The 26,315-nt window shown below is 37.7% G+C and overlaps 3 protein-coding genes across 5 annotated transcripts in view; 1 reads left to right on the top strand and 2 right to left on the bottom strand.

The window, feature by feature from the left end:
• LOC131982917 (septin-9-like) overlaps nucleotides 1-26,315 on the top strand; it is a 171,708-nt gene that overhangs the window by 95,282 nt on the left and 50,111 nt on the right. The gene's annotated exons all lie outside the window — the stretch shown is intronic.
• On the bottom strand, nucleotides 933-2,302 carry LOC131982923 (uncharacterized). The gene is made up of 2 exons (XM_059347520.1): nucleotides 2,252-2,302; nucleotides 933-2,156 (listed from the first exon to the last, which is right to left on the bottom strand). Exon 2 carries the CDS (start codon nucleotides 2,150-2,152, stop codon nucleotides 1,148-1,150), a length of 1,005 nt encoding a protein of 334 aa, XP_059203503.1. The 5' UTR covers nucleotides 2,153-2,156; nucleotides 2,252-2,302; the 3' UTR covers nucleotides 933-1,147.
• LOC131982922 (uncharacterized) lies at nucleotides 17,232-21,405 on the bottom strand. Its single transcript, XM_059347519.1, has 2 exons — nucleotides 21,382-21,405; nucleotides 17,232-18,812 (listed from the first exon to the last, which is right to left on the bottom strand). The coding sequence occupies exon 2, from the start codon at nucleotides 18,806-18,808 to the stop codon at nucleotides 17,768-17,770; it is 1,041 nt and encodes a 346-aa protein (XP_059203502.1). The 5' UTR covers nucleotides 18,809-18,812; nucleotides 21,382-21,405; the 3' UTR covers nucleotides 17,232-17,767.

Below are 26,315 nucleotides of genomic sequence, written 5' to 3'. Positions count from 1 at the left end.
TAGGTTTACATTTCCTTGTAATTAAAGTGCACAATGAAGTCTGACAGCTTAAAGGTAACACGAGAGGCAGTTATTTTTGATCACACTTTTCCTGCCAACATGGCAGCGTAAACAAAATGAGTCTCTAATGACGTCACTTGACGTCTGTAGAAGCTATTTGGCTAAAAAAAAATTGTAATGAAGAAGAATTCCAGCTTTCATAAACAAACTGCAATATCTAATAAGTAGAGCAACAAAGTTCCAAAATGTCCTGAAGACTATCAGGAAGCCCTTCATAGCAGACAATTTGAGATGGGTATGGCCTTTTGTCATAATGTTATCCTAAGCTTATATTATATATATATATATATATATATATATATATATATATATATTCTGTCTTCTTCTTTTCTCTCTGGATTGCTGTCTTTCATGAACTACATCAGATTTTTTAAATATATAATTCCACCTCACCTACACCCCAGCAAGAACACTTCGGTCAACAGGCAGTGGCAACTCACTCATCCCTCACACCAGATCCAAAGAAGGAGAAGCAGCTTTTAGTATTTATGCCCCGCGAAAGTGGAACACCCTGCCTGACACAGTTAAACTTGCCACATCAGTAGCCATTTTTAAAAACAGATTAAAAACCTATCTTTTCTCTACAGCATTTGGTTGAATTGTGTGCATGTGTGGTTGTGGGAGTGGGTGCACATGTGTGAGTAAGTAAGTGTATCTGTGGTGAATATGGAATAGCTTGTCTACCTGCTACCTGTTTTTTGTTGTTGTTGTTTTTTTAACTGTAATTATGTATATCCATTGTGAAGCACATTGAGTCTGCCTTGTGCATGAAATGCACTCTATAAATAAAGTTGAATTGAATTAAAACTGACTCACAGGACACAAGGGGACATTAAGTGCAATATCATAAAGATAATGACATGATAACGCATTTATTTACTTATCGTGTACTGTCAGACTACCGTGACTTCAGGTTAAATATTTCATCTAAATATCTATATACAACCTCACCTAGACTGACTTCCTGTTGTTCACCTACATATATTTGTGGTCCATACTGATAACCTGATTTTGCCTTATTTTAACCTTATTGTTGTCTTACACTTTTATATTTGCACTCTTCCCACTGCTGCATGCGGTTCCAGAATCAATTGTTTGAAATTCTCTTATACAAAAAAACTGCCATGATGCACAATAAAACCAAACATACAGTAACGGTACAGCAAATACAACAGAATGACATCCGGGTCTTGCACCGGGGTACTGGGATATTGTCACTGTCTGATTCTCTGTTCCCAGTTGCCTCGCTGGTTTCAGGGACCTCATAATCCTCCAAATCCACTACAAAGTCAACTGGGTTTGGAAAACCTCTCGGAACATTGTTCCTGTTTGTCGAAGCATCATTGGCCCTAAGGTTTCTCCTGTTTCCATGTCCATTGTTGTGTTGGTTGGCGGAGAACTTTTCCTGGATCACAATAAACAACAGCAGTCCGAGGCTAGCCAGGTCCCCCCACGTGTTTCTGATGTCTAAATCATCAGCGTTGCTTCCAAAGCGCCTTCTGAGATACCACAGTGGTTGTTGGTTTTCTCCCACAGAAAACTCTCTGATCTGTCTTAAGAGGTTCGTAGCGATCTGGTAGGTGTGATCTGGATCATAAGGCGTACCCTGGTGTTCAGAAGTGTCATAATGCTGCGTTATATACACTTGGTCTATTCTCTGCAAATCTCTCCATCCCGTGTTCTGCACCCTGACACGAATTATGACCCTGTCCCTGTTTCTCCCCACATACTGCCTTGGGGGATGGACAACGTAAGGTGGAAGAGGCACGGATGTTTCTTGATTGAGGTTGCCAATAGTGTAGTACCGGTATCCATTTCCCCGAGGCAGCGGCTCCAACAGCCCCTCGTAGTTGCCATAGTGATGTGAGCCGTAATCTCCAACGTTCGGATCAAAAGTCAGCCATATGTTGTCGTTATTGTCGATGTCAACTGTGTTGGCGAACCAATGGAGCAACATGAGACTGTGCTTGGGCACAGTTTGGCCATAGTTGAGTTTCTTCAAGTCAGTGATTGAATCAAGCTTATTCTGTACTGCCGAGGCAAAAGTCAGGGCAAAATACAGAACTACACAGCAACTTCCTGTAGTCTTCATTATCCTGTATGGATGTAAATGTTATCTTTATGAGTTGATAAGTCAGGAGGCCATTTGAACATTAAAATTTCCATGTCGTTATCATTCCATTATACTCACCTGTAAGAGTTGGGCAAGTGTTTGGAAGGAAGCCACAGATGCAAGAGTCCTCGTTCTGTACAAAAATGTATTTGTAAGTTCATCTAAAGTTAATATTTTACATCCATTTTACAAGTGAGTATCTTCCAAAGTTATAGTCTATTAAGTACAACATTTGTTTCAATAGACAGTTTTCTTGAGTTTCAGTGGGGGAATAGGAACACAAAGAGGAAAGAAAACTCACAAAGAAGTAGATTTAAAGATACTCGAAATACTGAAGAATGGGGCCTGACTGATGAGGGATTTTTGAGACCGATATTGATTTTAAGAACGGCGAAAAAAAAACCTGTCCTCAAATACTGATGCCTAAAGAAGGGACTCAAATTGATGTTCATGAACATGGTGCATAGCTCATATCAAAAATCTAAGAGCATTGAATACATATTTTCTTTGACCCTTTATAACCTATACCATCTAAAGTCACTGTTTTAATATGAATTTATAATCTTTTTAAATAATAATAATAATAATTACTGTAACATTCTGTAACTGTAACAATACTGTAACACACAAGTTTTTTTTTTCTTTTTTCTTTAGCAAGGGTAGCTGGTATCACCATAATGTATTTATTAAAATATACACATATTTAATGCAAACAATTCTATCATTACCATAACATTTAACCATTTTTTTTCTCATCAATTTTCATTCAGATTTTGTTCTTTATACATTGTCAAAAACCATTGTTTGATTATATTATGTTAAATTATACATTTCAAACAAATGTATATATATTTTTATAGAGCTTATTAAATATTTATTGTATATAAGTGTGGGGAAAACCATGACATTTTTATCTGGACGCATTACGGTAATGAATTTGTGAATCAAAAATATGTTTAAAAATATAGAAAATATTATTTTAACACAAAACAATGAATTGTGCCTCATTTTGCTTATATTGTTCATTCATATAAAAGTGAAATATATTTAGTTTAATAAAGTATGTCCTTATAATCTTCACAGACATAGTTTAGACTGGCTTCATGAGAATCGCCCAAATGCATTAACATCCAAGGACAAGATACCAAAACAAATAACAGAGAAGCTCAGATTACAACACACATGGAGGGAGAGTGGCTTCATTCTCTTCTCAGTGCCGTTACTCCAATATATCTTTACATAGCAAGTATATGTTTTCAGCTGTATTAATTTTCTGAATATTGTTAACGGCACCTTCTAAAAGCTTCACCAATTATGTAGAATGGTGCCTCGGTTAATACAAAACCAAAGTTAGCAATCAGAATAAGAGCGCTCACCTCTGTTCCTCTGCTGCTGTCCACTATCTAATGTCTGTGTTTGTGGGAGAGCATGCGGAAATCCTTTTTAGGTTTCTGTTTTGCTGTAAATGAAGCTGGCTACACAGACATCGCTGGACATTACAGGAAATTTGATATTAAGACTGTTTGGAATCTTGTACTCTCTTCAATGTTTTGTTGGGATTTGCCTGAACAAAGGGGCAAAAAAATATTTTCGTAACCGTTTTTAGAGGAATTCTGTCGGTCATCTGAGAAATTTATGAGCAGCTCAGGGTCCAAGTTTTACAGCGACATGTCCTTTGGACTACAGGGCTAATAAATTGGGAAACTGTTATCGTGCCTGGCTTATTATTAGCACAGCATTATCACAGATCAATTTAAAATTGCATTACATACATTGGCTGTTTTTTTGTATGTTTTGCCAATAGTGTAGTGCAAATGGTATATAGTGCTGTCTTGAGCATTTTCAGGTAGCATCACCAAGATCTGACTTTTTTTGCATTGGAAAACATGTACAGAGTAAACTGTCATAATGAAAACATGACAGAGACATTTAACTATCTTGTTCATAAACACTGACACTTTCATTGACCTGAATACTTGCTTTTGAGGAATGAGCGATCCATATTGAGCAAGTGACGCACTTTTGCAGGTTATCAACAAGGTTTGCAGTTTGTACTAATTGTTTTGAGAAAACAACCCTAAAATTAATTGCAATTACATATACTTCCCCACCATAGTAAAGCACCCATGAATAAATATACAGATTAAAGCAAATATTAAAAGACAAAAATTAATTGAGGCACCATTATCACAATCATTTAGTCTGTATTTTAGTCTGTATTTTAGTCTGCATTTTAGTCTGCATTTTAGTCTGCATTTTAGTCTGTAGTTGTTCTCTAGTCTGTAGTTGTTCTCTAGTCTGTAGTTGTTTCCTGGGCTGAACTTGATTGTGTAGTTGTTTTCCTGTGTATTGTTGTTTGATGGTGTGCAGTTATTTTCTCCTCCGTAGTTGTTTTTGAACATGTCACTTTCCAGTGTGAGGTTGTTTTCTGGTGTGTGTTTTTTATCCTGTGTGTGTTTTTTATCCGGTGTGTCGTTTTTTTCCTGTGTGTGTTTTTTATCCAGTGTGAGGTTGTATCCCTGTGTGTGGTGGTTTTCCGGTCTGTAGTTATTTTCCAATGTGTGGTCACTTTCCAGTGTGAGGTTGTTTTCTGGTGTGTCATTTTTTTCTTGTGTTTGTTTATTATCCAGTGTGAGGTTGTTTTCTGGTCCTTTCTGGTTGTTTATGTGTGTGTGTTTTGTTGTCGGTGTGTTGTTTTTTCCCTGTAGGTGTTTTTTATCCGGTGTGAGGTTGTATCCCTGTGTGTGGTGGTTTTCCGGTCTGTAGTTATTTTCCAATGTGTGGTCACTTTCCAGTGTGAGGTTGTTTTCTGGTCCTTTCTGGTTGTTTTTGTGTGTGTGTTTTTTATCCCGCGTGTCGTTTTTTTTCTCTGTGTGTGTATTATCCAATGTGTAGTTTTTTCCCGGTGTACGTTTTTTATCCGGTGTGTGGTTGTTTGCTGGTCGGAACATGTTTGGATGGATCACAATAAACAACAACAGTCCAAGGGAAGCGAGGTCACCCCATGTTCTGATGTGGGAGACATCAGCGTTCCTTTCGTAGAGGCGTCGGAGTCGCTGTTGGTTTTCTCCCACAGAAAAGTCTCTGATCTGTCTCAGGAGGTTCGTAGTGATCACATAGGTATGATCTGGATCATATTCCATCTGATGTTCAATATGCTGTGTCATGTACACTTGGTCAACCCTTTGCACAACTCTCCGTCCTGTTTTCTGCTCACTGACCCGAAATATGATCCTGTCCATGTTTCTTCCTACATACTCTGGTTGGGGGGGATGTACAACATAACCTGGGAGTTGCACGGACAAAGTTTCTTGATTGAGATTACCCACAGTGAAGTACCGGTATGCATTTCCCCAGGGCAGAGGGTCCAACAGCCCCTCATAGTTGCCATAATGATGTGAGCCATAATCTCCTCTGTCTACGTCAAAGGCCAGCGTGATGATATTTTTATCGTCAATGTTAACTTCGTTGGCGAACCAGTAGAGCAGCAAAAGACTGTGCCTGGGCACAGATTGGCCGAAGTTGATTTCCTTTAAATCATTGATTGAATTGAGCTTTTTCTGTACTGCTGAGACAGAAGTCAGAGCAAAGAACAGAACAAGACAGCACCTCATGACTCGTCCTGACATCTTCATCATCCTGTAAAGATATTTTAAGTTATTTCTCCCAATTTTTTAATACTGTACATTCTCAACCCAACAGATGCATGAAAGGTAGGGGTGGGCGATATGGCCCTGAAAGATTATCACGATACTTAACGTATTTCATGCTCAAATGCATGTATAACAGTCTAAATAGGAATACAAAAGGTTTGAAGCAAGTCAAAAATAACAACTTACTGTGATTTATTTTTATTTTTTCAGTGCAAGAACAGCAGACCAACATTCATTGCAACAAGTAATTTTGTGCATTTTTACACAGCACTTATAAGATTTCATGCTCAAATGCATTTAGTTTTACTGACGGCCACTTCAAGTGAGGGTGCGGGCCGTATGCGGCCCCCGGGCCTCCAGTTGCCCATCCCTGATCTAGGGGGTCCAGGGGCATTCCCCCCTGGATAATTTTTTTCTATTAAAGCCCAAATTTGGTGCCTCTCACACATTCTAATGCCACTATTCCATCATATACACTCATCTTAATCATTGCCTATTTTAATGAATTATTGTAAAGGAGAGTAAAGGTTCCTGTATGTTTTATTTAAGGCATCTTATTTTGACTTAGTCTTCTTGTAAATTCTGTGGTGGATTCTGTGCTCTTATTTTGAAAGCTGCATTGTTTAGCGACAGGAAGTAATAGTAGCTTTTTGTGATTAAAACAACTTTTATTGTTAGCTAATGTTAGCTCGCGGCTAGCGAACGGCAAAATGCAACAGTGTGTTTGGACCTCTGATGGCCCGGACAGGTTGATAGTATTTAGTTTGGCTCGCACACACGCAGACGCACACAAAGAGATGATGTGGGGATGGGACTGATAGTTTACAGACAGGTAGGGTCTTGTTTTGAAGCACAGTGGGGAGTGCAGCTCGGTACATTCAGTGTTTGTGAATGCGCGCATGTCTCGGAGGAGGACGGGGTTTTGACTGACTGACTTGTGACAGACACTCTGCTGAACAGAGACACAATGCAAAATAACTTTACATTATAAATAGTGTAGATATACTTTAAGCAGCTTGAAACGTGACGTTAGCGCAGCACAAGAGATTCTGGTGGGCCGCGAACGATATGACCTGGCACATCTAGGGTGGCCATTTCCTTCACATCAAAAAGGAGGACACTTTGCATCCACGGGGACACGCTAGCAGATATTTGTTTGGTATGATCCGGTTTTAAGCAGAGTTGTACTCCGATTAGCTTGATGCTTGTCAGTGCTAGCATGTCTCTCGATAGCTGCTTTGCCTTTGCTGCTCACATCTACATCACTTCGACATAATGTACAAAAAAATTAAACTCATCCCTCTTACTTTTTGTAACAAACCCGTGTTCTTCGAATCAGCACATTCAACTCATTTGAATATTCAAATTAGCCATGAGTTGAAATGAAACCAATGAAATTACTGTTTTTGACATAGCTTTTTTGACACACATTTTTAGCCAATAAGTATCAAACTAACAAGGTAACGTGTCAAAAGGCGGACCTTTTTTGTTATTTTCTCAAAAGGAGGACAAATGAGTGTCTACCCTAAGAACACCCCCAATGAAAAGATTATGATTACATTTGATATATGTATATAATATCTATTTTATTTGAATGAATAGTTTATTCTAAAGGGTAGGTTGACCATTGGCAGGTGGCCATAATGAACACTGAAACGGGTTTTGCTCGTCGTCATCAAACCTCGCTGCACATACCGAGCAGTAAGAGTTAGACTTAGTGTTGGTAAGGAGTCCACAGTTCTCATTCTGTGTAAAAATGAAATCTTACGTAATTCTGTAAAGCTTCAGCAGCCTGATGTAAACAAATCAATTGTGTAACTTCTCCTAAAGTTACAGTATGACATTCCTAAACCTGGCGTTGGACAGACAGCATTTCCTCGTGGAGGTGCAGTCGAGGGATAATAAAACCAAGAGGAGAGAATACTCTCACTGAAGACTTAAGTTAAATGCTTTATCAATCATATGGAATAATGCTACGATAAATATTAAAACAAAACTAGTGATTAGAAAAGAAGAGAGCTCACCTGAGTTAGTCTGTTGTCAGAGATCTGATCTCTGAGCTGATGTGTGACAGCAGGTGTTTCTCCCTTTAAGTGACTGTTTCCCTGTAAGCGAAACTGGCTTAGCAAGCACTGCTAGTGGAAACCGGAAGATTAGTAATTACCTGATTACTAGACAATGACTATTTATTTTTACTTCACCGCTGCAGTCAGAACTCAAGCTTCACCTTTGAACCCCTGGGACACCCCAAGTTTGGCTGTTTGCCTGTATTGGACAGTAGAATACCTCAAATTACAGATTAAGAGACAAGGCTGACCTGCAGCAAAACATCCCCAGCTCAGACTGCTAGGCCACCACGACTTATTTTGTGTTTTCATTCATTTTGTTAAAATTGATTTATCTAATATTTAACCATCTGTAAAGGGTGAGATTTTCACCCTTTTTAAGGAAAAATCATGGTGCAAAATGGTTAAAAAGCCCACTTCTCAAGACATTTGGTATTAATACTACATTACAAAATGGCACATCAACAATTTCAGCTGAGTAGAAAAATATATTGGAGCTTTACTAATTTGTTCTTAAATCTATCTATCAGCAGCTCGGTCGACTGTCGGAAGAACAAGAAATAGTTAAAGTTGTCTTCATTATTTTGCACATTTATTTTGTGCTTATCCAGTTTCCTTGAGCTTAAAATAAAAACACTGACATGGGGTAAACTGAAACAATTATTGTTTAATAAACACAACTCTTAATACATAAAGAATACAAACATCAATGAAATGCACTCCTGTTTGCTAATACATACACACACTAAGAATGTAGGCTTAACAGACTGGAGAGTATTCACCCAACTGTTTTATTTATCCAGCATAATAATTTACATCATCACATTTCTTCATCAGCATGAATCATCAGTGAGTCGTTACTATTATGGGCCTTTTCTCTACACATTTACTGTCTTGTCTTAACTCTGCACTCCAGTCCATCACAGCACATATTTGCATATCCATGACAACAATGCAGGAAGGTGTGTCTCTAACTGATGACACACTTGTCTTAAGTAGATGACATTAAAAACAGCGAGCTGATCCCTGGCTGTCACTAGTGGTCAAAGGAGAGGTTGTAAAACAGTGGATAAACACATTTAATTTCCTATAAATTCTCAGATTTTTACCATTATAACTGAAGTGCTCACAACTGATTCATTAAATAAACATTTACTCTTAGGACCTGGACACATGCCGTGCATTTTTGTGCTCTTATCAATTGTTGTTAATGTCAATAGACATGGTGGAAGGTGTGGTCAAATGCAGGAGTGTTGCCCAGCCATGAAGAGAAAAAAAACAATCTTTACTTTCTCCCATAAATTTCACTCGGTGGAAAATATGGAGAATAAGTTAATAATTGTAGGGCCGGGCTACCCAGAGCTTTCAGATGCTTTCACTTAAAAGCAACTGGTTATGGTCTCTTAGTGACGTCAGGTGCAACCTGCCTCAGTTCCCTTGTAAGTCAGCACAGAAGTTGACAGCAAGAGTCTAAGAGCTTACACTATCTGAACTTGAGATTTGATACTGTACATACATGTATAACAACCCCACCAAAACCGATCCCAACTATTTTTGCAATTCTTTTTTTTATTTTTTTTACCATTCTTTATTATGCAGCTGCTACACAGCAAATAAAGTTGTCATTTCTTATCCCATTTGTGAAAGATACAAAATCAAGCATACAACAAATACAACTAATATAAAACAAATGCAACGGAACAATTCTTGGTTATTGTTCCGGGGTGCTGAGTAGTATAGACTGTCTGATCCTCTGTTCACTATCATCCTCTTTGCTCTGTGGTCCTTTGTTTCTCATTATTTTTATCTTATTATTTATATTTGCACCCTATATTTTCACTCTTCCTACTTTAGAATGCAACTGCTGCACAGCAAATAAAGTTTTTAAAGTCTCATCTTATCCTCTCTTGTGGAAAAGAAAGAAATAAACACCCAAAGCGATACCCAAAGCAACAATACAACAGGTAAAGCAAATACAGCAAATACAACAGCGCGACATGCCTGATTCTCTATTCCCCGTCATCCTGTAGGCTCTGTGGTCCTCCACATTGTTGATCCTGTTGTTTCTGTGGTCCTGCCAGTCGAAGATATTCACGGCAACATAACCTTTGTTATAATAAGCTCCAGCAACATTGCTCTCACTCTCACTCTCTGAAGCATCATCATCCAAATGATTTTGTCTATTTCCACGTCTGTTGTTGTGTTGCCTAGAGGAGTACTTTTCTTGGATCACAATAAACAACAGCAGTCCAAGGCCAGCCACATTTCCCCATGTGTTTCTGATCTCAGGAACATCAGCGTTACTTCTATAGCGGTTTCTGAGTTGGGTCAGTGATTGTTGGTTTTCTCCCTCTGAAAACTCTCTGATCTCTCTCAGGAGGTTGGTAGTTATCTGGTAGGTGTGATATTGATCATATACGTTCTGATCTTCAATATGCTGTGTGATATACACTTGGTCTATTATCTGACCCCTGACACGGATTATGATCCTGTCCCTGTTTCTTCCCACATACTCATCACTTGGGGGATTGACAACATAATGTGGAAGTCGCATGGACGTGTCTTGATTGAAACTGCCAATAGTGTAGTAGCAGTATCCCTCTCTCTGGGGCAGTGGGTCCAACAGACCCTCAAAGTTGCCATAATGATGTGAGCCATAAGCTCTACTGTCTGGGTCAAAAGTCAGCGTTATGTCATCGTCGTAATCGTCAATGTCAACTTCGTTGGCAAACCAGTAGAGCAGCACAAGACTGTGCTTGGGCACAGATTCACCAAAGTGGATATCCGTCAAATCACTGATTGAATCCAGCCTTTGTACTGCCGACACAGAAGTCAGAGCAAAGAACAGAACCACACAGCACACCAAGCCTCTTCCTGACATCTTCATCATCCTGTAAAGATATTTAAAAAAGTTACTTCTCCCATTTTTCATTCATACTTCACATTCTCAATCCATACATGTATTTTAAATAACAGATGCATCAAATGATTATCATTTCATACATTTGATAAATGTATTTAATAATATCTGACTTCATTTGGATGAATAGTTTATTCTAGAGAATAGAGAGACCATTGGCAGGTGGCCATAATGAACACTGAAACAGGTTTTGCTCGTCGCCATCGAACCTCACTGCACATACCGAGCAATAAGAGTTAGACTTAGTGTTGGTAAGGAGTCCACAGTTCTCATTCTGTGTAAAAATGTAATCTTAAGTAATTCTGTAAAGCTTCAGCAGCCTGATTTAAACAAATCAAATGTGTAACTTCTCCTAAAGTTACAGTATGAAATTCCCAAACCTGGCGTTCAACAGACAGCATTTCCTCGTGGAGGTGCAGTCGAGGGATAATAATACCAAGAGGAGAGAATACTCTCACTGAAGACTTAAGTTAAATGCTTTATCAATCGTATGGAATAATGCTACGGTAAATATTGAAACAAAACTAGTGATTAGAAAAGAAGAGAGCTCACCTGAGTTAGTCTGTCAGGGATCTGATCTCTGAGCTGATGTGTGACAGCAGGTGTATCTCCCTTTAAGTGACTGTTTCCCTGTAAACGAAACTGGCTTAACAAGCATTGCTAGTGGAAACCAGAAGTTTAACAATTATCTGATTACTAGACGATGACTATTTATTTTTACTTCACCGCTGCAGTCAGAACTCAATCTTAATCTTTGAACCCCTGGAACACCCCAAGTTTGGCTGTTTGCCCGTATTGGACAGTTTAATACCTAAAACTAGAAAATTTCCTATGGGGAAATTCTGAAAGGGCCACGGGGGCTACTGCCGGTGTGTGTACACTATGATGAGATGCTTCAGAGATTTAAAACAATGAATACTCGTAATGTTATGATACTATATTATAGACTGGAATTTCTGGCCTCAAACAGAAAGCATTTTTGGCAAAACCATAATACCTATAATTGATCCGACTTCACTTTAAGCGTCCTGAGTTCTTCCTGAACGTCTACATATGTTTTTGTGAAGAAAAATGAAGAAATAGCTTTGTAAGAGCGATCTGAAAAACTGTTAAATATGCTGTTCTACAGAAATCTTCCTGTGTTTTTAATATGGGAGTCAATGGTGCGTGTTGGTGGATCATCTGTGCGTCCTACGCCCAAACTATAACTCTGACAGCTTTACCAGAGGATTGTGAGTGAAAAGACAAATTTTCCTACGTTTCTATGTATAAATTATTTCTGTAGAGTTGAATTTGCGGCCTGGAGCGCAGTTTTCAAATTTATTTTTTGACAATTTTTTCTCTCCCTCTACACTCTGGCGATGATGTCACAAACTCCGACACGAACATTCCGTGCAATACACACCCATTATAATCTCAGAATTTCTCCCAAAATGATCATGGTCATTGAACAGGGATTGATAAAAAACTATATGACCTATCGAAACGTGGATTAATACACCAATACACAAGACTTGTGTCTACTGTTTAAAGTTTAAATGGAGTCTCTAGGTGAAATTATGCCGGAGAAGTAGACGTTAGAAAATCTCCAATTATTGTTCTTTTTCGCTAATTTTTTTTTGGCCATCCCATTCAATGCAAAATTTTGCACAGTTTTTCGCGAAAAAATACATTTAAAAAATAAATTTGTATTCCGTAGAGAAAAGTAATAGCACACCGATCCCGAGCACTGGTCCCTACAACTATTGCTGTAGGGGCCAGTGCTCGGTGCTATTGTGCCCTTGGCCCTAATTACAGATTAAGAGACAAGGCAGCAAAACATCCCCAGCTCAGACTGCTAGGCCACCACGACTTATTTTGTGTTTTAATTTTTTTTGTTAAATTTGATTTATCTAATATTTAACCATCTGTAAAGGGTGAGATTTTCATTCTTTTTGAGGAAAAATTATGGTGCAAAATGGTTAAAAAGCCCACTTTTCAAGACATTTGGTATTAATACTACATTACAAAATGGCAGGTCAACAATTTCAGCAGAGCAAAAAAAAAAATTGGACCTTTACTAATTTGTTCTTAAGTCTATCAGCAGTTCGGTCAACTGTCGGCAGAACAAGAAATAGTTAAAGTTGTCTTCATGATTTTGCACATTTATTTTGTGCTTATCCAGTTTGCTTGAGCTTAACATAAAAACACTGACATGGGGTAAACTGAAACAATTATTGTTTAATAAACACAACTCTCAATACATAAAGAATACAAACATCAATGAAATGCACTCCTGTTTGCTAATACATACACACACTAAGAGTGTAGGCTTAACAGACAGGAGAGTATTCACTCAACTGTTTTATTTATCCAGCATAACAATTTACATCATCACATTTCTTCATCAGCATGAATCATCAGTGAGTCGTTACTATTATGGGCCTTTTCTCTACACATTTACTGTCTTGGCTTAACTCCGCACGCCAGTCCATCACGGCACATATTTGCGTATCCATGACAACAATGCAGGAAGGTGTGTCTCTACTTGTCTTATCATATCCTCTTTTGTTGAAAAAATAAGATTACATACACAAAGCGATACCAAATACCATACAACAGAGTCAGCAAATGCAGCAAGTTGGACAGCATGACACATCATCATCATAACGTTTGCCAGTAGAAGCTCGAGGAGGATTGCTCTCACTCTTACTCTCTGAAGCATCATCATCCGAATGATTTTGTCTATTTCCATGTTTGTTGTTTTCTTGGATCACAATAAACAACAGCAGTCCAAGGCCAGCTACGTCTCCCCATGTGTTTCTGATCTCAGAAACATCAGCGTTACTTCCGTAGAGGCGTCGGAGTTCCAACAGTTGCTGTTGGTTTTCTCCCACAGAAAACCGTCTGATCTGTCTCAGGAGGTTGGTAGTTATCTGGTAGGTGTGATCTGGATCATAGTCTCCCTGATCTTTAATATGCTGTGTGATATACACTTTGTCTATTATCTTATCCTTGACACGGACAATGATCCTGTCCCTTTTTCTTCCCGCATATTCCCTACTTGGTGGATGGGTAACATAATCTGGAAGTTGCATGGACGTGCCTTGTTTTAAACTGCCAATAGTGTAGTAGTGGTGTCCCCAGGGCAGTGGGTCCAGCAGCTTCTCTTTGTTCCAAAAACGAAGAGAGCCATAATCTTTACGTTTTGGGGCAAAATTCAGCGTTATTTCATCGTTGTAATGGATGACAACTTTGTTGGCAAACCAGTAGAGCAGCACAAGACTGTGCTTGGGCACAGATTCACCAAAGTCGATATCCGTCAAATCACTGATTGAATCCAGCCTTTGTACTGCCGACACAGAAGGCAGAGCAGAATACCTCACGCCTCTTCCTGAAATCTTTATCATCCTGTAAAGATATTTAAAAAGTTATTTCTCCCATTTTTTTATTCATACTTCACATTCTCAATCCATACATGTATTTGAAATAACCGATGCATCAAATGATTATGATTTCATACATTTGATAAATGTATTTAATAATATCTGCCTTTATTTTGATAAATAGTTTATTCTAAAGGATAGAGTGACCATTGGCAGGTGGCCATAATGAACACTGAAACAGGTTTTGCTCGTCGTCATCAAACCTCGCTGCACATACCGAGCAATAAGAGTTAGACTTAGTGTTGGTAAGGAGTCCACAGTTCTCATTCTGTGTAAAAATGTAATCTTAAGTAATTCTATAAAGCTTCAGCAGCCTGATTTAAACAAATCAATTGTGTAACTTCTCCTAAAGTTACAGTATGAAATTCCCAAACCTGGCGTTGGACAGACAGCATTTCCTCGTGGAGGTGCAGTCGAGGGATAATAATACCAAGAGGAGAGAATACTCTCACTGAAGACTTAAGTTAAATGCTTTATCAATCATATGGAATAATGCTACGGTAAATATTAAAACAAAACCAGTGATTAGAAAAGAAGAGAGCTCACCTGAGTTAGTCTGTTGTCAGGGATCTGATCTCTGAGCTGATGTGTGACAGCAGGTGTTTCTCCCTTTTAGTGACTGTTTCCCTGTAAGCGAAGCTGGCTTAACAAGCACTGCTAGTGGAAACCGGAAGATTAATAATTACCTGATTACTAGACAATGACTATTTATTTTTACTTCACCGCTGCAGTCAGAACTCAATCTTAATCTTTGAACCACTGGGACAACCCAAGTTTGGCTGTTTGCCCGTATTGGACTAGCCTGGCTAACACCAGACTAATCACAAATGAGATGTAGTCTGGAAACCAACCGTTCATTTTTCCGTAGAGGAGGTGTGGTTTACGATCCAGAGCCGTTTATTGGACGCTTAGAATGTCTATCAAAAGCGTCTGTAGGTAGCTCTTAGCCAATCAGATCAGTTATACCAGATGACGTAGTAGAGCAACAGAAATGGATGTTTGTTGTGTGTGTGTGTGTGAGAGAGTGTTGCTTGCTGCTTTGCTTCTCCAGTTCTCGCTTTCTGCAAGATTATTTATTTTCACGCTTTATTCCCCCTCATGTCATTCAGCCACACACATCCACTGATTTTATGGGCAATAAACAAGCTGCTGCGGGTCTCTCGGCGGCTCCGCTGTCCCCCGGCTCGTAGCCAGATCACCGGCGTTACAGTAGCGGGGCTATTAGCTATTAGCCCAGCTACCGTAACGCCGGTGATCTCGCTACGAGCCGGGGGACAGCAGAGCCGCAGAGAGACCTTTCGCCTTTCAACTTTCGCTCTAAACTATTTAAAACACCATCTACAGCTAAAGAGAGTTTCGCGTGTGCAGCAGCCATGTTGGATCCGTAAGAAAACTACAAGCTTCCGTCTGCCGAGTAGTTCATCGTCTTGCCGTCCCTCCCCGTTCTGTGATTGGATCCCTAAAACAGGGCTAAGAAAGCTCTCTGGTTGCCAGACTGCCTGGAACATTCCATGCAATACACACCCATTATAATCTCAGAATTTCTCCAAAAATGATCATGGTCATTGAACAGGGATTGATAAAAAACTATATGACCTATCGAAACTTGGATTAATACACCTATACACAAGACAAGGCTGACCTGCAGCAAAACATCCCCAGCTGAGACTGCTAGGCCACCACGACTTATTTTGTGTTTTCATTTTTTTTGTTAAATTTGATTTATCTAATATTTAACCATCTGTTAAGGGTGATATTTTCATTCTTTTTGAGGAAAAATTATGGTGCAAAATGGTTAAAAAGCCCGCATTTCAAGACATTTGATATTAATTCTACATTACAAAATGGCAGGTCAACAATTTCACTAATTTGTTCTTAAATCTATCAGCAGCTCGGTCGACTGTCGGCAGAACAAGAAATAGTTAAAGTTGTCTTCATTATTTTGCACATTTATTTTGTGCTTATCCAGTTTCCTTGAGCTTAAAATAAAAACACTGACATGGGGTAAACTGAAACAATTATTGTTTAATAAACACAACTCTCAATACATAAAGAATACAAACATCAATGAAATGCACTCCTGTTTGCTAATACATACAAACACAACGAGTGTAGGCTTAACAGACTGGAGAGTATTCACTCAACTGTTTTATTTATCCAGCATAACAATTTACATCATCACATTTCTTCATCAGTATGAATCATCAGTGAGTCGTTACTATTATGGGCCTTTTATGTACACATTTACTGTCTTGTCTTAACTCTGCACTCCAGTCCATCACAGCACATATTTGCATATCCATGACAACAATGCAGGAAGGTGTGTCTCTAACTGATGACACACTTGTCTTAAGTAGATGACATTAAAAACAGCGAGCTGATCCATGACTAGTGGTCAAAGGAGAGGTTATAAAACAGTGGATAAACACATTTAATTTCCTATAAATCCTACACAATAAAAGTTCAAATTAGTCATTTAAAAGCTTTTATTATGAAGCAGCAAACTGAGGCTGAGTTTTCATCTCTCTCTTGCTCTTTCATGGTTTTCCTTCAGTGCTACTGTTTTATTGACCATTACAGCTGAAGTCCTCACAACTGATTCATTGAATAAACATTTACTCTTAGGTCCTTGACACATGCCATGCTTGTTTGTGCTCTTATCCATTGTTGTTAACGTGAAATAGACAAGACGAAAGGTGCAGTCAGTGCAGGAGTGACGCCCGACCGTGAAAAAATGTGATCCTGGCAGGCAGATATCTTTCCTTTGCACCTGAGCTCACGCACTATCTAAACTTGAGATTTGATACTGTACATGCATACTACACACTACAGGGCAAAAGTTTGGAAGAAACTTACATTTTCAATCACTTTCTTAAAAACCAGTATGGATTCTTTGGATTTTTGGATGCGTTTACTGCATGATCAGACATTTTTCCTCAATTGACCTTTAGGTATACATTGATGTTAGCAGACCATTGCTGAATAAATGTTAACAAAAGAAAAGAAGTGCTTAGTTTTAGGGTTGAGAAGGTTTGGAAGATTCACAACTTCAGTGCAAAATTTTTTTTTTTTAAGTCACAGCTTGCATTATTCACTCTAGCTCTTTGACTTGAGAGTTTGGATACAAAAATCACAATAAATCTCAACTTTATCTCTGACAAACTACCAAAGAAATGGCAAAAAATGAAGCAGCTGAGTAAAGAAAAAAAAGTACAGATTTATACATTAAGGAAATAAGGATACACACAAAGTCTAAGCAATAAAAACCCAAAGACCTGATAATTACAGTAAAAACGTGTTCTAAAAAGTGACTCTTTACATAATACAGTAAGCAAGTACAGCAATGAAACTATGACCTTTTTTTTGTACAAATGTGATCAAAATTCCCTGTAAAATCTGATCCATCATTATATTTTTTTCAATTTTTTTCTCCTTATTTTCATCTTATTTATATTTGCACTCTATATTTTCACTCGTCCTACTTTAGAATGCAACTGCTGCACAGCAAATAAAGTTTTTAAAGTCTCATCTTATCCTCTTTTGTAGAAAAGAGAGAAATAAACACCCAAAGCGATACCCAAAACAATACAACAGGTAAAGCAAATACAGCAAATACAACAGCGCGACATGCCTGATTCCCTATTCTCCGTCATCCTGTAGGCTCTGTGGTCCTCCACATTGTTGATCCTGTAGGGTCTGTGGTCCTTCACATTGTTGATCCTGTTGTTTCTGTAATCCTCCCAGTCGTCGATGTTCACGGCAACATGATCTTTAAAAGGTCGAGGAACATTGCTCTCTCTCTTTCTCTCCCTCTTTGGAGGATCATCATCCAAATGATTTTGTCTATTTCCCCGTCTGTTGTTGTCTTGGGTAGAGGAGTACTTTTCTTGGATCACAATAAACAACAGCAGTCCAAGGCTTGTAAGCTCTCCCCACATGTTTCTGAGCTGGGAATTATCAGCGTTGCTTCCATAGCGGTTCCTGAGCTGCAACAGTGATTGTTGGTTTCCTCCAACAGAAAACTCTCTGATCTGTCTCAGGAGGTAGGTAGTTATCTGGTAGGTGTGGTCTGGATCATAACGTGTTCCCTGCTGTTCAGAAGTGTCATAATGCTGCGTGATGTACACTTGGTCTACCGTGTTCTGCTCCCTGGTGCGGAATATGATCCTGTCCATGTTTCTTCCCGCAAACTCCGCCCTTGGGGGATGGGCAACATAAGATGGAAGTAGCATCCTGTTTTGAGTATCTCTTTCTTGAAGGTTGCCAACAGTGAAGTACCGGTATGAATTTCCCCGAGGCAGAGGCTCCAACAGACCCTCAAAGTTGCCATAATGATGTGAGCCGTAATCTCTGTTCGGGTCAAAGGTCAGCCTTATGATATTGTTGTTGTTCATGTCAACTGTATTGGCAAACCAGTAGAGCAGCACAAGACTGTGCTTGGACACAGATGTGTCAAAGTTGATTTTCTTCAAATCATTGATTGATTTCAGTGATTTCTGTACAGCGGAGACAGAAGTCAGGACAAAGAACAGAGCAACACAGGCCCTCGTCACTCCTCCGGACATCTTCATCGTCCTGTGTAGATACAGAAAAAAGGTTATCTTTTGCCTTATTCATCCATAATGTACACCAATGATGGGCAACTTAAATGCTGCAGGGGGCCACAATTTTTCATCGACACTACCACAGGGCCACATATAGGACCGTGCACTTAACCAGATATGATGAAACTGCAATTTTAAATACAGTACAGGCCAAAAGTTTGGACACACCTTCTCATTCAATGTTTTTCCTTTATTTTCATGACTATTTACATTGTAAATTCATCAAAAGCATTAATGAACACATGTGGAATTATGTACTTAACAAAAAAGTGTGAAATAAATGAAAACATGTCTTATATTCTAGTAAGGAAAGGGTGGTTACTTTGAGGAATCTAAAATACAAGACATGTTTTCAGTTATTTCACTTTTTTTGTTAAGTACATAATTCCATATGTGTTCATTCATAGTTTTGATGCCTTCAGTGAGAATCTACAATTTAAATAGTCATGAAAATAAAGAAAAACGCATTGAATGAGATGGGTGTGTCCAAACTTTTGGCCTGTACTGTAGGTTTACAGTGCAGTGACTTAACATATTTCATGCTCAAATGCATGTACACTGCAAAAAAAGGTGTCTAAAAACAAGATAAAAACACTAAAATCTGAGGGAAATTATCTTGCTGCATGGACAGATAATTTTCACTTGACAAGATGTCTTGAATTAAGATTGTTAAATCTAGAATCTTTTGTTTTTTCAGTGCAAGAACAGCAGACCACCATTAATTGCAAGAAGTAATTTTGTGCATTTTTACACTGCACTTTTAAGATTTCATGCTCAAATGCATGTAGTTGTACTGAGGGCCACTTCAAGTGAGGGTGCGGGCCGTATGCGGCCCCCGGGCCTCCAGTTGCCCATCCCTGCTGTACACTTTCAATTCAACTACAGATGCAACTTATGATTTTTTTTTACTTTAATATATTTTGTTTTGATGTGTAGCTTATTAACACCTTTTTACCACACTGACTCCCAGTTGCATACAGGATCCAGTTTAAGATTCTCACTATAACCTACAGTGGTGATTCTCATGAACATGGTGCAGCTCATAGCAAAAATCCAAGAGCATTGAATAAATATTTTCTTTGACCCTTTATAACAAATACAATCTAAAGTCACTGTTTAATATTAATTTATAATCTATTTAAAACATTTCAAGGTATTTTCTGACATTTTTAGAGACACTGTGAGCAAAATTCATTACCGTAACACATTTTTAAACAAAAAAAAACAACGAAAAGTTTTTTTTTTCTTTTTCTTTGGCAAGCTCTTAATATGCTCAAGTTGCTGGTATCACCAAAATGTATTTTATTAAAATATACACATATTTTAATGCAAACGATTCTATCATTACCGTAACATTTAACCATTTTTTCTCATAAATTTTCATTCAGATTTTGTTCTTTATACATTGTTAAAAACCATTAGGTTTGATTATATTCTGTTAAATTATACATTTTTAAACAAATGTATATTTATTTTTATAAAGTTTATTAAATATTTATTGTATATTAGTGTAAGGAAACCATGACATTTTTATCTGGACGCATTACGGTAATGAATTTGTGACTCGAAAATATGTTTAAAAATATAGAAAATATTATTTTATTTTATTATGGCTATATTGTTCATTCATATAAAAGTGAAATATATTTAGTTTCATAAAGTATGTCCTTATAATCTTCACAGACATAGTTTAGACTGGCTTCATGAGAATCACCCAACAGCTTGTTTGGCTTTTAATTCCTGCAGAAATACCTGCTGAGGTTTTTTTTTTTTTTTTTTTTTTAGTTTGGAGTCTGTGCCGCACCCTCTTTAGACTTTGTTTGGGCATTCTTGACTACTTCTTTTTAATTTCCGTGTGTCTGACTGTGCACACCGCCGCGGTCTCATTAGAAACAACTTGCACATACTTTAAACTTATGAGGAAATGTGATTAATCATTTTAAGATCACGGGTACAGACAATTCTGCGGTTTAGGAACACCTTCATGAACTTTAAGTTTCTTAAGGACGAAGAAGGTATTGATGAATGATGACCATTTTTCATATTATTCATAGCTTTTGGACTATTTGCTCCTTGCAGCCTTGCATGTGAAAAACTGTTGCCCCATGATATTGTTTTTTTGTTTGTTTGTTTTTTGAGCATTCCACTAGTTTCCCAGTCTTTTGTAGCTGGAATCATATTTAAAATTGGCATATGTTTTTCCCAATCCATGAAGTCGATAAGGTAATACGTAAAATATGATGTCTTTGTACAGTTTTCAATTAAATATATATTAAAATGGATCAGAAAATGATGTCATTCTATTTTATTTACATTTTACACAGTCTAAGTTCATCAAAACAGTCTATTTAGTACAAACTTCCCTGTTTAAGTTTCTATTTACAGCTTTTCTTTGTAGTTCATTGTCCCTTTGTGGAGGGATAGAAACACAAAGAAGACAGAACACTCACAAAGAAGGCTTTAAATGCTTAATTAATCGTCTAGATTAGCATCACAACAAAAATGTGCAAAATTAGCAATGAGAAAATAAGAAAGCTGACCTGTGTTAGTCTGGCTCCGTCAGGTATCTGATCTGTGTGTTTGTGATAGGGGAGGTGTAGCTTTCTTTTTAGGAAACCGTTTCTCTGGAAATGAAACTAACAAAACAAGTTGCTACAAGATTAGAGAAGTTGCATAATAAAGCTGGTTACAGCTGGTTGCATGAAGTCTAATAATTAACCATCTTTTTATGTATGTTTCACTACTTTTGCAATGTTTTTTTTTTACTGGTATATTAGTTTCATTTTTTTTTTTTTGTTCTCTTTAACCCTCTGAAGTCCAGGAGATTTTGGTTGAAATATGTCAACTTCCTATGCATTCGTTTCTGTCTCTGTTTAGCATCTTTCAGTCTGTCCTTACATCACATGCATGGCTCCTTTTTCTCCACACAAACTTGGCTATCAGTCAGATTTTTAATTTTATTTTAATTAACAAAGTATAATGCTGCCAGGAACCCAAAATACAAGCAAAAGACACAGGTGTCTATGGAAAAGTACCTTTTTTTTTTTTTTACCATTTATACACACAAAAACAGCAGAAGTAATAATAAATAATAAAACTACAAAACAGTCTATTTGCATGTAAATTAAAAATAGTAATAGTCTTCATTGAAGAAAGAAATTTCACATTTTAAAAATGGTCTAGAAAGATAAATGGCACACTGTGAAAGCTCCTATGATTGCACTTTCAACTGGCTTTCTCAGCTTGTCTACATATCACATATAAATAAAGTTATTACTGTAAATAACACATGTGAATTTTCAATAAATAGATGGACTCCAGAGGGTTAATGCTGATATCTGCCCCTATAAATGGGGTGGATTTGATATTTTGCCCTTATTGGACACGACACAGTAGAGTTCCAGGAATAATGGGTTGAAAGAGAAATGAAAATGACAAAAAAAAACTCCCCAGCTGGATTTTTAGTCGCCTTCTTTAGAAGGCTGCTGCAACTCTCACAGCAACCAGCAGGAGATGCTGTCACACAGGTAGTCGGTCTGAAACACCTGGAAGGTATCAAGCCTCGAGCTAGTGAAAGCTTGGTGTCACTGCTGCATTTAAACCTCTGAAGTCCAGGAAATTTTGGTTCAAATTTGTCAACTTCCTATGCATTAATTTTCTCTTCTCTGTTCAGCATCTTTCAGTCTGTCCTTACATCACATGCATGGCTCCTTTTCCTCCACACAAACTTGGCTATCCAGTCAGATTTGTCTTCTTCTTTCTTTAATTAAAAGTATGAAGCTGCCAGGAACCCAAAAGACACAGGTTTCTATGGAAATGTACCAATTTGTTTTACTATTTATACACACAAAAACAGCATAAAAAATAACAAATAATAAAACTATAAAGCATTATTTTTGCATGTAAATTAAAAAATAGTAAATCATTGTAGAAAGGAAAATTCACATTTTAAAAATGATCTAGAAACAGAAATGTTACACTGTGTGAAAGCCCCTATAATTGCACTTTTAACTAGCTTTCTCAGCTTGTCTAGTTATGATATATAAATAAAGTTATTACTGTAAATAAAACATGCGAAATAGATGGACTCCAGACAAATTCTGCATAACTGGAAAACTGAAAACTGATTCATGTTAACGAGATGAAAATACAGAATCCTGTCAGAAATTTTGCTCCTTTCAAAATAAAACAATACGCAGTTCGTGCAGCCTAAAATAACTTTACATCAACATTACATCTTGGCACCAGATCAGCAATCAATCAATCAATCAATCAATCAATCAAAGGGTCTCAGAGGGTCGAAGACACGGACGACAAGAGACTGATTGTTGAAGTGGAACAGCATACAATCATTTATGACATAACACATTCTTTCTATGAGGATAGATGGTCAGATCAACAGATCTTCCACGTCGGAAAAGCAAAGTAAGCTGTTTGTTGTTGTTATTGTTGTTTACCTTATACACAGTTTACCACGGGATCTCGCGTTACTGTGGATCCAAACACAAACACGAGAGTTGTTAGCTCATGCTACTGCTGCTCAGCAGGTTTATTCTCTGCACATGCTCTTAATATTCACATTTCAAAATACACAACACTGTAAATACTGTACCAGTTACTTCCAGAAAAATATTAATAAACGCTTAATATTCACATTTCAGAATACACAACATTGTAAATACTGTACCAGTTACTTCCAGAAAAATATTAATAACCAACAACTCTAACAGGCATGTTTATGGTCGGAACTGCTCTCACACACACGTACACACTCACTCTGGTTCAACCGACCTACCTGGACGGGAACGCCCATATAATAAACTCAGACGATAAAGTACATATTTCCACATTCTACCATGCTTAGCTTCTCGTCGTGGCTTCACTGTATGTTGTTACATAGTTTAACCGAACAAAAATGTACAAAATAATACATTTTACATACCTGTGGATCCAAACAGAAACACGAGAGTTGTTAGCTCATGTTACTGCTGCTCAGCAGGTTTATTTTCTGCACATGCGCAGAGCAGAAACTATTTGCCTAGACCCACTGGTTGTTAGAGCACCATATTAATAAAAGTTCAGATATTAAAATGAAAAAGAGGGGGTGTCTGTTAATGTGATAACTATAACTATATGTGGCTATTCCAGACCCACTACATGTGCACAGAGTGTCCGGTGCTTGTTGTAAACAAACAGAGATCGCTAAGTGAACACCTCCTGCAGCAGCAGCACATACACACTGTACTGATACAGAGCTAACTGTAGCTAACTGCCGCTAACGGCGGCTCTTCTTAACGAGCCGGCCTCCGGCACCGTGCCGGAGGTCTTCAAGCCCTGATTTAAACAGTGCAGCGAGTTTGTCCTCATTAAATAGAGTCATGTATGGTGGGCATTACTGATAGTTAAAAGTCTCAGTTGTCGTTGCTGTTTTCAGTTGATTTAATAGTGCGGACCACATATTTTTTCTCCTTGATTTACAATTTTGGAATCCAGTCGCGGCCGTACTGGACAGTTCGGCGGGCCGGATTCGGCCCGCGGGCCGGCAGTTGATGATCACTGCTATAGATGATCACATTCAATGTAAAAAATAATGAGTAGCCTATCTGAAATGAAGACCGTTCCTCCTAAAAGTGTAATACCATCACTGTTGGTATGGTTCAGTGAAATCTCCCCCTTTTAGTATGTAAGTACTCATCTAAAACATGCAATTTACAACAGGTGTAAGATACTGGAAAAGCTTGAGAATTTAACTTGAAAGTCCTTGAAAAATGCTTGAATTTGACCACTGCTAAAGTGTACGAACCCTGTTATAATGATTATTGCTTACATTGAATGAAGATCTAAAATGCAGTGTCTCAAAAAAATGTGAATATTTCAAAAGACCAATTTTAAAAAGTATGTTTAATAAGGAAATTTTGGCCTCTTAAAAGTATGTCCATCCACATGACTCAATACTTGGTTGGGACTATTTGACTTGAACTACTGGAAATGGACTTTTTGGATCATATTCTAGTGTATTGAGATGCTCCTGTATATAAATGATCTCAACTGAGGAAGTACTTGAGCTTTTCTTAAAGAAGTGAATTAATGTGACACCTCTAAAAACACACCCACACAGACACACACACACACAAAGATGTGTACATACTTTCTCTTGATGTTCTGTAAGGAGCCTTTAGTATTTCCTATGGGAACGGCAGAAAGAGTCAAAAGACACACAAAGGAAACATTTAGTTTCTCTGTGGTCACCACCCACATCTTTCACATGAGCAGCATGAGAGCATCATACAAACGACTCTTTATAATGATGCTCTCGTCTTGCTGTGTGTTTTCTTTTTTCTCCGAAAACCTCAACATGTACAGTTCTACAGTGCTGCTAAAGAAACTGACAATTCAATCAAATTTAAAGTCATGGGTTTGTTTTAATAGAAATTGATTTCAACATCGATCATTTGCATGGCACCATGACCAACCGTACTCCATCCTTCTATCCTCCCAAAGCTCAATGACCCAGAAAATACAAGCTTTTAGGGCACATGATATCTCTATATCTGTGTTTTCTTTGATAGAATAATATTGTACCCACAAATGTTCATGCATAGATAAACTACAGGCCAAAAGTTTGGAAGCAAGGACGATACAGGCCAAACAATTTTCTGTTCACAATGACTTTTTTTAAAAACCAGTAAAAAAAAAATAATACTTTGTCCAAAGAACAAGAGAAAGAGACATGAGTGGGCAAAATCAAGCAAAAATTGGATCTAAGATGACTGGAAACAAGTTCTCCGGACCGCCAAAAGAAAATTTGAACTATTTGGTTTAAGTCCCAGAGTCTATGTCTGCAGTAAAACTGGTGAACGTCTCCAGCATTACTCCCACAATAAAGCATGGAGGTGGTAGAGCAGAGATGTCAAACTCTGGCCCGCGGGCCAAATTTGGCCCGCAGTATAATTATATTTGGCCCACAAGGCAATACCACATTACTATTATACAGCGCAAATAATACTACAAATCCCAGAATGCTCTGCTGGTGTTTTGGCTTGAACACAGTAGATCAGTGTGTAGCAAACTGAGCAACAATTAAAGTTGTCTTTATGTACTTTTTCTTGCTCGTCTAAGGCTTGAATGGTTGCACATCCATTGAAGGATATTATTATTAGTCATTTGGTTTATCATTGTTATTTTATTCTTACATTTATTTTTAGCCTGTGGAAAAAGATTACTGTTAAATTTAAAGAAGGCCGCATGTAAAATAAAGGGACATACGATTTTTATTTAAATTTTATTTAAGAAATGAATGCCATTGATGTGTTTGTTTGTTTTATTTGATATTCGATTTTGCATGTTTGCAATATTAAGTTATATCAAGCTTTGCTTGTTCCATTTCGTTTGAACTTGTTTAGGTCAATTTTTTCAATAAATATCAATGTTGGCCTGCAAGTTTTAAATTTTGGCCCACTGTGTATTTGAGTTT

Source organism: Centropristis striata, chromosome 13 (genome assembly GCF_030273125.1).
Source record: "Centropristis striata isolate RG_2023a ecotype Rhode Island chromosome 13, C.striata_1.0, whole genome shotgun sequence".
NCBI classification, from domain to species: domain Eukaryota; kingdom Metazoa; phylum Chordata; class Actinopteri; order Perciformes; family Serranidae; genus Centropristis; species Centropristis striata.
The sequence above is the reverse complement of the archived record's forward strand: the minus strand, read 5'-3'. Positions and strand labels throughout refer to the sequence as shown.